Source organism: Protopterus annectens, chromosome 13.part0 (genome assembly GCF_019279795.1).
Source record: "Protopterus annectens isolate FY-2018-M chromosome 13.part0, PAN1.0, whole genome shotgun sequence".
Taxonomy (NCBI): domain Eukaryota; kingdom Metazoa; phylum Chordata; order Ceratodontiformes; family Protopteridae; genus Protopterus; species Protopterus annectens.
The window spans coordinates 1,033,125,706-1,033,139,220 of NC_056747.1; the positions used below are offsets into that span (position 1 = coordinate 1,033,125,706).

At 44.5% G+C, this 13,515-nt stretch overlaps 1 protein-coding gene across 1 annotated transcript in view; it reads right to left on the reverse strand.

The window, feature by feature from the left end:
- Nucleotides 1-214: 214 nt before the first annotated feature.
- Nucleotides 215-13,515, reverse strand: part of MED24 (mediator complex subunit 24) — a 1,193,465-nt gene continuing 1,180,164 nt past the window's right edge. The window contains exon 26 of the mRNA XM_044055033.1: nt 215-897. Within this exon, the coding sequence (XP_043910968.1) occupies nt 781-897 (117 nt within the window). The 3' untranslated portion in view covers nt 215-780. The remainder of the gene's footprint in view (nt 898-13,515) is intronic.

The window sequence follows — 13,515 nt, forward strand, 5'->3', positions numbered from 1 at the left end:
TCTCACTCACTGTCCTTCCCCGTTCTGCTGTATGAAATGTTAATTGCGGGGGAACTGCATTCTCTTTATTACCAGAAATCCATTCACATGGCTTGAGCAATCACTCTTCATCATACATGCAGACGTATTAATCCAAGGACACAGTGAGTCTGGGGCTGAGAGCTTCATGTAATATTCCTGGGAAAGCTACAGGTTTACTGAAGGACAAACAACATAAGAAACACAAAGCATGCTTTTATTTTCATTTTCATTTCTGAAAATATGTTAAATTCTTTGTAGTGAACAATAATAGGATAATTGGGGCCACTTTCTTCAGTGCACTGTCTTTCTTCTGGGGGTAGGAAGGTTTTACCTCTGGTAAGTTTGTGTACCTTTAATTGTGTAATCACACAGCTGGCTTTCTCACTCTAGCACTTGCATCAGTTTGTAATGGAGATGAGAAACACTGCAGCTACGTTATCTTTACTATGAGACTGGAAAAAAAAAACATCCAAGTCATTTTATGAACAGTACTCTGAAAAACACTGTACTACTTATGCAAAAAGCTTCAGTCCTCTCTTCAACAGTGATGGCAACTTTTGGTGTCATATCTAATTATCTGTAAGCCACATGTAATCCGCGTTAAAAAAAAGTGTACTGAAAAATGTCCACTGCTGCAGAAATGCACACTTAGTACAGCTGTTTCAAAGTCTCTGCATCAGTCAGACCAAAAAATGGCTTTGAAACATTTCAATATGGGATCTAAATCCTCTCTGTGCTCATCCACAACACCAGTAAAGATCACAAGGCGGCAATAGCCTTTGCTGCAACTCTGCGTCCAAGAGGTAAACTCAGATCTGTAATTGCGAGGACAATCTTTGGACTGGACATCGCTGAAAGCTTTACTAACTCAGAAACCTGTCAGACAGAAAGATAAATAAAGGTGACTTAACAGAACACAGCAAAGAAACAATACAGAAAAATGAATTCCTGAGCCTGCATGGTTAAAATGAAATACATAAAAATAAATAAATAAATAAATAAAAGACAACAACTTATGCATCTATACTCAAAGGTACATAACATGGTGAGCACTACAACTTGCACATTAGCAGCATAATGACAACATGTTGTAAAGTGGGTCATCAGACTCAAAACTGGACCAAATCACTACGGAAGCAGGAAACAAAATTCATACACAGAATCAGAGTAAGATATATAGAGGATCGGATGACAGCTCTGCTTAATAAAACTAGATCATCTATGTTCTCTTTATAAAACGTCATCACTTTTGCTATGTTATACATATGTATTATTACTACTATTTATTTAATTTTTTGCACCGTTACTGCTGACCACATACCCCACTCCTTCACATATAAGCCCTTCTCCTCTCCAAAACTACAAGCCATATTTGGTGGCAGTGAGTAGGGACGAGCTGAATGGTTGCCATTCACTGCAGAGTTGGATTTTTCCTTATTTGTAACCTATTCCTTGTCCCTATGCTGATCAGCACGCAAAACACAATGCAAGATAACAGGTCAGGTGCATTTATGTCTGAGCACTATTTTGCAGACAAAATCTTTCCATTGCATAACATCACAAAATACATTCTTTGCTGTACTTAAAATGCCAAAAGTGCGTACAAGTCTTAACAATGTGTACTGACAGTACAGCTGGGGTACGTGTCTTTGGCCATAAAGGGGAAATGAATGAGAATTAATTTTACATATGTTACTTTTGTGACACTGTTTTGTCTGATGTTTGTGTAAAATATTACAAATTTTAAGGGAGGTGCTTGAACCAATCCATCAAAATATAGGGCAATAAGTCTCAGTCAAGTATTTGAGAAATGTTAAAGGGTCTAAATAACATAGCTCTGTATTAAAATGTCTCTACTTTTACTAAAATCACACTTTGTTACTCTAATGGGTTTCTACAATTATGTTAATGAAGGCTGTCATCTTGGCCTGGGAAGAGCAGTTCTGTCAGGAACTTACAGTAATCGTAGGTGTTTTAGTAGGGTCACTGTTGCAGTAGTGACTCTTGGGAGATTCTAGCCTGCAGAAGACTAAAGGCTGGCATTAATACCAGAGATTTCACATTCCCCCTCTTGACCAGCAGATTTCTTCTCCTTCCGACATCAGAATATTAGTGGCATAAAAGGTCAACGGCCAGTGTCATCTTCGGAAAATTCTTGTACCACACTCCAAAACACAGCTACCTATGTCAAAACTGCAACTTGTCCATGAATGGTCTCACCCAGTACCAGGAGGTACATGAGGGGCATTAGGGGAAAAGAACAGTCGTAGTGGGTAGAGGAAGAGAGTGAGTTGTTACTGCAATAGAGAACCTACTTAAATATTTACAATTATAGTTAGTTCCAAACACAAAGTACAGTTTTGTACCTACCATAAATGTAGATGTCCGATAGGTATGCATCTGCAGTCATAACATATGGGTTGTCCTGCCTCAGGCAGCCCTTCGGTCGGCCAGATTCCAAAGTCTGGGTCTGGCCTCGGCTGATGTCGCACTTCACCCGACGTCATAGCTCCTGGGGTATAAAGGCATCAGCCGACGCCATTTTCCTCAGTGTTTCTTGCCCCAGATGCCAGGTGCCCTCTAGGAAGGCTAAATTTGGATAAAAGTAGAAAATTCCAAACAGTAGAAATCAAAAAGTATATATACATATATACATACAAACAAATACACCATAATAGATTCCCCCAGCTAGCTAAGAGAGGGTAAGTACCCTAGGAATACCACAGAGGGGAAGGAGGGTGGGTAATCCTGACTGCAGATGCATACCTATCGGACATCTACATTTATGGTAGGTGCAAAAATGTACTATGTCCTTCAAGGATGCATCTGCAGTCATAACATATGGGTAGAATACCATAGCCAAACTGGGGGAGGAGGCACTAAGATAATGATGGTGTAGTTAAGATCCCTTGTAAAACTGCAGTTGCAAAACCTGCTCGGGATCTGGAGTATAAAGGAAGATTGTAATGCTTGGCAAATGTATGCATGGAGCTCCAAGTAGCAGCTTCTAAAATGTCTTTGGTAGCCACTCCTCGTAGGAAAGCTGTAGTGGTGGCTGTAGCTCTTGTGGAGTGAGGCCTGATATTTTCAGGAGTTGTCTTTCCATGAAAAGAGTAACAGAATCTAATGCAATTTCCTATCCATTTTGAAATTGTCTGTTTGGAAATTGCTTTTCCTTGCACTCCTGTTGCATATGCTACCAGAAGCTGGTCAGTTTTTCTGTTGGTCTTAGTTCTGTCCAGATAGTAGCACAGTTGTCTGTGTACATCCAAGGTGTGCAGTAGTTTTTCCCCCCTGTTCTGTGGGTTAGGGAAGAATGTAGGTAAATGAATAGCTTGGTTCAAGGATACTCTGGATACCACCTTTGGCATGAAAGTAGGATTGGTTCTCAGAGACACTCTATCCTGGTGAAAGATAAGGAAAGGCTGCACTGCCATTAAGGCCTGTAACTTGGATACCCTTCTTGCTGAAGTGATTGCTAGAAGGAAGGCAGTTTTCCAAGATAAGAACTGTAAGTCTGCTGATGCTGCTGGTTCAAAAGGGGGGAAGTGTTAATTTTTCCAGCACAAAATTGAGATCCCATGCAGGCAGAGGTGGTTTCCTTGGAGGTTTTACATTTTTGATCCCTCTTAGAAATTGTCTGAGGAGAGGATGAGAGAAGATAGGAGGATCCATGTTGTACTCTGCTGAAATTGCTGAAGCATGAATCTTAATGGAAGAATAGGACAGGCCATTGTGGAACAGTTCTGCTAAGTATTCTAGGATGTGTGCTAGGTTTGCCAGTGTGACATCTGTTCCCTTTGATGCACTCCAAATGAGGAATCTCTTCCATTTGGCTGAGTATGTTTTCCTTGTGGAGGGTCTACGAGCCTCCAGGATAATGTCCTTGACCCTCTGAGATAAAACAGGTTGGTTTTGCTTTATGCAATTTTCCAGGCAGTTAGCTGCAGTGTTTTCAAGTTTGGATGCAGGGTCTTGTAGTTGTTCTGAGTTAGAAGTAAAGGCCATAGAGGTAGAGGCCATGAGTTTGTGTGAGACATGCTTCTCAGTAGCGGGTACCAATGCTGCCTTGGCCAGTCTGGAGCAATCAGAATTACCTTTGGCTGTTCCTCCCTGATCTTCAGTAGAACTTTGTACATCAATGGGAGAGGTGGAAAGGCATAAACTGTCAGGTCCTTCCAGCTGAAAGAAAGGGAGTCCACCCTCCGGGCTTGTGGGTGGTATTCTCTTGAGCAGAATTTCTTCAGTTGGTGGTTGAGTGGGGAGGCGAACAGGTCTATCTCTGGCATTCCCCATGTCTTTGTTATGGTTTTGAAGATGTCTGGATGCAGCATCTATTCGTGAGCATCCGTGGTAGTTCTGCTTAATCTGTCTGCTAGTGAATTTTCTTTTCTTGGTATGAATCTGGCCTGCAGTTGAATGTTGAGATTCAGGCCTAGGTTCCACAGATCCATTGCCATCCGGCATAGAGTGTAGGAATGCGTGCCTCCCTGTTTGTTGATGTACCACATGACTGTGGTATTGTCCGTCCTTATCAGCAGGCGTCCTTGCTGGAGGAATGATTTGAATGCCTCGATTGCATGCTTCACTGCCAGCATCTCCTTTAGATTTATGTGTAGATTCAGCTGGTCTTGGGACCATAGGCCTTGGATACACTTGTCTTCCATGTGTGCCCCCCAGCCTAGGTCTGAGGCGTCCATGGTGATGGTCTGCCTTGGTTGTGGTTTGTGGAAAGGCAACCCTCTGTTGGTCTGGCAGGCCTGAGCCCACCACAGGAATTCTTGTTTCAGGCATGGAATGATTGGTATCATGGTTTCTAGACTGTGTCTGTGTTGAGACCATACATTCCTTAGGTACCATTGTAATTTTCTCATATGCAGTCTGGCATGTGGGATCAAGATTATGCAGGATGCCATGTAACCCAGGGCCTGCAGGACTTTCCTTGCAGTAAGCTGAGTTTGTCTTGTCAATGCCATGAAGTAAACTGGAAGTTGCTTTTGTTTTTCTTCTGTGAGAAAAGCCATCTGAGTTATTGTGTCCAGTTCTGCACCCAAAATGTTATCCTTTGGGATGGCACTAGTCTTGACTTCTGTATGTTGACTGTGTATCCCAAGGCTTGCAGCAGTTGTATGACATAGGTCAAATCCTTTATTATTTTTGTCTTGTTGTCCGCTTGTATTAGGCAGTCGTCCAGGTATGGGTAGATTTGAATTCCTGAAGCCTGCAATGTGCAATTACTGATGCCAGGCATTTCGTGAATACTCTGGGCGCAGTAGATAAGCCAAAGGGCAATGCTGAGAATTGATAATGCTCTGATCCTGCAAGAAATCTGAGGTGTCTTCTGCAATCTGGTCGTATGGGGACGTGCAGGTATGCCTCCTTGAGATCTAGAGTCACCAGCCAAGACTCCTTGCCCAACATGGGAAGAAGTTGCTGTAGGGTCAGCATCTTGAATTTTGGTACAATGAGATATGTGTTCAGTGAGGACAAGTCGACAATAGGCCTCCATTGAGTTTCTTTTCTTGGTACAAGGAATAGTCTGGAGTAAAATCCTTGGCCTTGTTCCATAGATGGTACCTTTTCTATTGCTCTCATCCTTAGTAAGTTGATGATTTGTTTTAGAGCCTCTGACTTCTGGCTTGATGGAAGGTTTGGCATTCCTCTCTTTTTTGGTAAAGTGTGGAAGTGAAACCTGTAGACTTTGTCTATTGTTTGCAAAGTCCATTTGTCTCCTGTAATGCAATGCCAGTTTTTTGAAAATAAAGCTAACTTTCCGCCCAAGGGTGCTTCCAGTTGTTCGCTGGTAGGTGGAATCAGAGCCAAGTCATTGTGTCTGTCCTGTGGAAGTGGTTGCAGTCGTAGCTGTGGCGGCACTCTTCTGGTTGTCAGGTTGCCACTGACGGCCTGGGCGTCTATTTCTGCCTCTCTGTGCTCTGGAGGTGTCTGGAAAGGACCAATTCTTTGAAGGCCAATTTCTGCTGAACCTCGGAGGTTGGACCTGCAGAAAATCCTTGACTGTTTGCACAGATTTTGCTTTTTCTTCCACTTTCTTTAGAACCTCCTGTGCAAGGGAGCCAAATAAACTTTGTTTCTCCATAGGGGCATCTAGGAGTTTTGACTTAACATGGTCTGGCAAGGATTGCTCTTTTAGCCAGGCATGCCTTCGAATCACTGCTCCAGTCATAGCTGATCTAAATGAAGCCTCCAGTGCATCATAGCCACATTTTAAGAAATGATTACTGACCTGCTGTGAGTTGTGTACCAAATCCTGCAGGGACTTACGGTCTAAAGGTTCAGGAGAGGAAAGCTTTTTATTCAGCTGATCTAACAAAAATTCCTGGTACTGTATCATATTAAATTGACAGTTTAAAGCCCTAGCAGAAAGAGTAACAGATGTATAAACCTTTTTACCCCATCTCTCTAATGCTCTTGATTCTCTTTCAGAGGGTAGGGGGTTTTGGCAGAGGCAGCTGCAACACCCTTAGGGCCCTGAGAAATGGTTTCTGGGTCTGCAGCGTGGGCCTTATACAAGTGGAAGTGAGAATCCGGGACCCTGTAATATCTGTCAGGTTTGGCAGGGGCCGGGGGAAGAGAATCAGGGGCAGAACTGGCATCATTGTATGCATCATCAACAACTGATAGTACAGGTGGTATGGCTAAAGGCCTATGCTGTGGTAAGTGTAAAAAGGTCCCTAGCCTTTTCCTTGAATCAGAAAAATCCTGACCCTGCCATTGGAAGTGTTCCCTCATTGAGTGTAGAGTTTCCCCAAATGAAAATTCTTCTGGGGGGCAGAAGGAATGGAGTCTTCTGCATCCGAATCCTCATAAGGTGAGTATGGTCCTTCCTGATGGTCTGATAACTCTGATCCATCCGAGGAATAGTCAGAGGAGAGAGGTTCAGGGGGTTCAGTCCTAGGCCTTTTTTCAGGAGGAGGTTGTGAGGCCCTGTCTGGGTGAGGTTGGGATCCCCTGATCAGAGAAATAAGGTCCTCAGCAAGGCTGAGAATCTGAGAACTTGAGGAAGGTCTGTGAGAGGGAGCTTTAGTAGGTAAGGCCTTGGAAAGTTTAGCTGCCCTAGCCCTGGAGAAGGCCTTAATAGACATAGAAGCAGGGGGTCTAGCTGCCCCACGTGCAGGAGTAGAGATGTCCAACGGAATGGTGTCGGACAATTCCTGTGTGCCTGTTTCTTCGGTATGAATTTCTGTAGCCGACTCAGCCAGGGCCTGTAAGGCCTCGGTTGTCGGAGGCATGCTTTCGGCCGAAGGAAGAACCGAGAACTCGGTTTCAGCCGAAACCGAAACACTCGCGGTAGGCCTAACCGTGGTTTCAGCCGAAACCGCAGGCCGCGAGTGTCGGTCCTTTTCCTTGCGTTTTTTGGCTAAAAGTGTAGTCGGAGTCTCCAACGGCATTTTATATGCAAAAGCGGGACCAAAAAACTCTTCAGCAAACTCCGACCGACGTCTAAGTGTCCGTCGGTTGAAGGAAGCACAGGCTAAACAAGCTGATACGTCGTGGTCTGGGCCTAAGCAAGGAAGGCAGTAAGAGTGGAAATCCTTATGAGGTATTTGTTTCCCACAAGTTAAACAATTATTTACTTTGTCTGACATCGGCTGAGGCAAGAAAGAGTCCCCAACGGGGTACTTAGCTTTTTTAGAAGTCTTCGGTAGCTGAAATCTCTGGATCTGACCGACCGGCACTTGCGAACAGCTTCTGCTTCGGGCACCGCGCGGCAAGAAAGACTGAGGAAAATGGCGTCGGCTGATGCCTTTATACCCCAGGAGCTATGACGTCGGGTGAAGTGCGACATCAGCCGAGGCCAGACCCAGACTTTGGAATCCGGCCGACCGAAGGGCTGCCTGAGGCAGGACAACCCATATGTTATGACTGCAGATGCATCCTTGAAGGACATCTGCTCTATGTTCTTCATAGTTCACTAGTGCAGTACTGCTTCGATGACTCAAGAGAAGGGTGCCTGTACAGAAACAGTAGTAGGGAATACCAGACCCTTTATAATGGCAATAGTAAACCTTTCACTGGCTTGGGAAAGTTCAGTTGTGTACACTTACCATAAATGTAGATGTTCGAGTGTATTCACTGTTGCAGTCATTACATTTGGGTTATCTGCCTGCAGGTAGCCCACAGCCGTCCAGAATATCAAAGTCTTGGCTCCTTGTGTCAGATGCTGTCTCTTCTTCCATGACGTCAGGTCGTCAGGGGTATAAAACATGCAGCCGACGCCATTACATCAGCTTTTCTTGCCCCAGATCTCAGGTGCCCCCATAATGGGAAGCAATTATATGTTAGATTACACCTCCAACAAAAAGCAAATACACCAGAAAGCTTAAATGCACCAAACAAGAAGAAAGGTAGAGCCAAGAGAAGTCAGAGGGCTAGAGGGAGGGTAACCAGGACTGCAACAGTGAATACACTCGAACATCTACATCTATGGTAAGTGTACACAACTGTACTATGTTCTTCGCGTTTCACTGTTGCAGTTGTTACATTTGGGTTGATTCCCAAAGCTAAGGAAGGGAGGATGAAGTTAGAGAGCATTAGGACCAGCTATTAAGCCCTGCAAGACTGCAGTGGCAAAACCAGCTCTGGATTTAGAAAAAAATAGGCATGTGGTAATGCTTGGGAAGGGAGGATGAAGTTAGAGAGCATTAGGACCAGCTATTAAGCCCTGCAAGACTGCAGTGGCAAAACCAGCTCTGGATTTAGAAAAAATAGGCATGTGGTAATGCTTGGTGAAGGTATGTACAGAGCTCCAGGTAGCAGCTTCTAGGATGTCCCTGGTAGGGACTCCTCTGAGAAAGGCTGTAGAGGTAGATGCAGCCTTGGTGGAATGTGATCTTATCCTCTGTGGGGTAGGTTTTTCCATGGTGCTTATAGCAGAAATGAATGCAATGGGCTATCCACTTAGAAATGGTTTGCTTTGAAATGGCCTTCCCCTCTGCCCCTGCAGCAAAGCCAACTAGCAGCTGTTCAGATTTTCTGAGAGGCTTAGTCCTGTCCAAATAAAATCGAAGTTGTCTGTGCACGTCCAAAGAGTGCAGTATTCGTTCTCCTTTGTTTTGTGGATTTGGGAAAAAAGTAGGCAAATGAATGGACTGATTAAGGGCCACACTAGACACCACCTTGGGCATAAAGGAAGGATTGGTCCTGGTCGGACACCCGGTCTGCATGGAAGATGATGAAGGGCTCCACTGCCATGAAGGCCTGTAATTCAGGCACTCTTCTTGCTGAAGTGATGGCTAGAAGAAAGGCTGTTTTCCAAGAAAGGAATTTAAACTCTGCAGTTGCAGCTGGCTCAAAAGGAGGGAAAATGAGATTTACCAATACAAAGTTACATCCCAGGCTGGAGTAGGGACTCACCTGGGGGGGTGTCTTAAATTCTTGGCCCCTCTGAGGAATTGCTTTAGCAGGGGGTGAGAGAAGATGGGTGGTTCACTATTATAATGTGCTGAAATGGCAGACACATGAATTTTAATTGACGAGAAGGAAAGGCCCTTGTGGAGCATCTCTGTTAAGTACTGAAAAATATGCGGTAAGCTGGGCACCGTTGTGCCCATCTCCTGAGTCTGACTCCAGGAACAGTATCTTTTCCACTTTTCAGCAAAGGATTTCCTAGTACTAGGCCTCCTTGCCTCCAGAATGACATCTAGCACCTGCTTACTGAGGGATGCTATTGGAGAGCTCAAGGAATTAGTCAGGCTGCAAGGTTCAGGAGTTGAAGCTGAGGGTGCAGAATACGGCACTCCCTGCTCGGACAGCAGGGAAGGGATCTGAGGCAGGTGCTATGGTTCCAGCAGTGTCATACTGCACAAGAGGGGGTACACCAGTGCCGTGGCGGCCAGTCTGGTGCGATGAGTATTGCCCTTGGTTTGTCCTGTTTGATCTTTAGCAGAACCTTTGAGAGGAGAGGCAGAGGGGGAAATGCATAAACTGAGAGGCTTTCCCAGGTAAAGGACAGGGCATCCACTTTCCAAGCTTGACTGTGGGAAGTCCTTGTTGCAGAATTTGTCCAATTGGTAGTTCTGAAGGGAGGCAAACAGGTCTATATCTGGATTCCCCCATTTGTTTCTCAAGAGGTTGAATATAGTACAGTTGTGTACCTACCATAAATGTAGATGTTCGAGTGTATTCACTGGTGCAGTCATTACACTTGGGTTATCCTGCTGGCAGGCGACCCACAGTCGGCCCAAGTTCCAAAGTCTTGGTCCGGCGTCGGTTGCTGTCGCCTCTTCCCTGACGTCAGTGCACCAGGGGTATAAAAGATGCAACTGATGCCATTTTCTTCTGTTTTTCTTGCCCCAGATGTCAGGTGCCCCCAGATAGGAAGGCTGGAAAGATAAAATTATGCCAAAAAACAAGCATGTATTACTATAAACATTTCCTTCATCTACAGGCAAATATACCACATAGGTTGTATAGAGTTGAGAAGTACAGAAAAGCCCCAGCAATGAAAAGGGGGATGGCGGACGGGTAACCTGGACTGCAACAGTGAATACACTCGAACATCTACATTTATGGTAGGTACACAACTGTACTATGTTCATCATGTTTCACTGTTGCAGTCATTACACTTGGGTAGAATCCCAAAGCTGAGGTTGGGTGGCTGGGTCTAAATTGGATTTAGAGAGGCTACCAGGCCCTGCAGAACTGCAGTGGCAAAGCCTGCTCTTAATTTAGAGTAGAGAGGTAAGTGGTAGTGCTTGGTGAAAGTGTGCACTGAGCTCCAGGTTGCAGCTTCTAAAATGTCTTTGGTTGGTACTCCTCTGAGTAAAGCTGCTGAAGTGGCTGCTGCTCTGGTAGAATGTGGCCTAATGCCCTTAGGCACTGATTTGCCATGTTGTGCATAACAGAAGCGGATGCAGTGTCCAATCCATTTTGAAATTGTCTGCTTTGTAATAGGCTTTCCTTGTGATCCTGTAGCATAGGCTACAAACAGTTGCTCAGTTTTTCTGAAAGCTTTTGTTTTGCCCAAGTAGAATCGTAGCTGTCTGTGTATATCCAAAGTGTGCAGAAGCTCTCCCCTTTATTCTGGGGATTTGGGTAGAAAGTTGGTAAATGAATGGTTTGGTTCAAGGCTACATTGGAAACCACTTTTGGCATGAAAGTTGGGTTTGTCCTAAGAGAAACCCTGTCCTGATGAAAAATGATGAAAGGTTCCACAGCCATTACTGCCTGTAACTCTGAGACTCTTCTTGCTGAAGTTATTGCTAGGAGCAGAGCAGTATTCCAAGAATTTTAAGATAAGCTGTGCTGGCTGGTTCAAAAGGAGGTAGTGTGAGTTTTTTTAAAACAAAATTGAGATCCCAAGTTGGTACTGGTGCTTTCCTTGGGGGTCTTATATTTTTTGCCCCTCTGAGGTACTGTCGTAGTAGAGGATGTGAAAAAATAGGAGATTCCGTATTGTAATGGGCTGAAATGGCAGAGGCATGGATTTTAATTGATGAGAAAGATGGGCCTTTGTCCAGCATCTCAGTTAGGTACTGTAAAATCTGAGGTATATTTGGGACAAGTGGTTCGAGCCCTTATGCCTGGTTCCAAGCACAGAATCTCTTCCATTTTTCTGCGTAAGATTTCCTAGTGCTGGGCCTCCTGGCTTCTAAAATGACACCGATAACAGTTTTAGAGAGAGGTGCAGTCTGAGTGGCTACATTATCTGCCATGCTGCCAGATTTAAGGTTCTGAGTTGATTGTGCAGAATCTGATTGTTTTGTTGAGTCAGAAGATGAGGAATTTGAGGAAGAAGCCAAGCTGGGCCTTGAGACAAGCTCTTTAGGATTGGGTATCAGTGCTGGTGTGACCAGTCTGGGGCAATCAGGATCATTTTTGGCCTTTCTTGTCTGACTTTTAGGAGCACTTTGGTAATAAGAGGCATCGGAGGGAAGGCATAGACTGTCAGGCCTTTCCAGCTGAATGACAGAGCATCCACTTTCCATGCTTGAGAGTGATAAATTCTTGTGCAGAATTTCTGTATTTGGTAATTGCGAGGGGAGGCAAAAAGATCTGTCTGGGCGCCCCCATTTCCTCGTTATCATGCTGAACACCTGTGGATTTAGTTTCCATTCGTGAGGATCCATGAGATTTCTGATTAATTCGGCTGCCAGTGTATTTTTTGTTCCTGGCAGGAATTGTGCCTGCAGATGTACTTGATAGGTCAGTGCTGTGCTCCACAAAGTCATGGCTTGTCTGCATAAGGGGTAGGAATGTGTGCCCCCTTGCTTGTTTACGTACCACATAACTGTGGTATTGTCCGTCTTTATTAATAGCTGTCCTGGATGTAGTTGGTCCTTGAAAGTTGTCAGGGCATTCTGTGCAGCTAGCATCTCTTTTTGATTGATGTGAAGATGCATTTGTTCCTTGGGCCACGTGCCCTGAATACATTTTCCTGCCATATGTGCCCCCCAGGCATAATCCGATGCATCCGTTGTTATTGTCTGCCTGGCTGTGGGTAAGGTGAAAGGCTGTCCCTTGTTGTGGTGATATGCCTGGGACCACCATCGAAACTCCTGTTGTAGGCAGGGAATTAAAGTTATGATTGTCTCCAGGCTGTGACAATGCTGAGTCCAAACACTTTTTAGATACCATTGTAGTTTCCTCATATGCAGTTTTGCATATGGAATTAGTAGAATGCAAGATGCCATGAAGCCCAGGGCCTGCAGAATTTTTCTTGCAGGCAGCTGGGTTTTTGTTGCCATCATTTGAAAGTAATGAGTCAGTTGCCTTTGTTTGTCTGGTGTGAGATAAGCCACCTGGGCAGTTGTATTTAAGCTTACACCCAGGAATATTATCTCCTGAGAGGGCACTAGTTTTGATTTCTTTTCGTTTACTGTGTACCATAGGCAAATTAGTAATCTTTTTACAAACGCCAGATGCTTTAGAAGAATGTCCTTGCTCTCTGCTTGAATAAGGCAGTCGTCCAAGTAGGGATATATTTGAATTCCTTTTTGTCTGCAAAATGCAATTACTGGTGCCAGGCATTTTGTGAAGACCCTGGGTGCAGTAGATAAGCCAAAGGGCAGTGCAGATAATTGGTAATGCAATGAGTCTGCTATGAATCTGAGGCATCTTCTGCAATATTGTCTGATTGGGACATGCAGGTATGCCTCCTTGAGATCCAAAGTAACTAGCCAAGCCTTCTTGCCCAGCACGGGTAGAAGTTGCTGTAGTGTTAACATTTTGAATTTTGGAACATCCAGGAAAGTATTTAGGATTGACAGGTCCAGTATTGGTCTCCAGGCTTTGTCCTTTCTGAGTACTAAGAAAAGTCTTGAGTAAAATCCTTGTTCCTGTTCTTGCTGCGGAAATGTTTGAATAGCTCCCATGTCCAAAAGAGCAACAATCTGTTTTTGCGCCTCTGCCCATTGGTTTTGTGGCAGGTCTGGCATACCTTTTGATTTTGGAAGAGTGTGAAAGTGGAACCTGTAACCCTGAGAAACAATATTCAGTACCCATTTGTCCTGGGTGATTATGTGCCAATTTTTT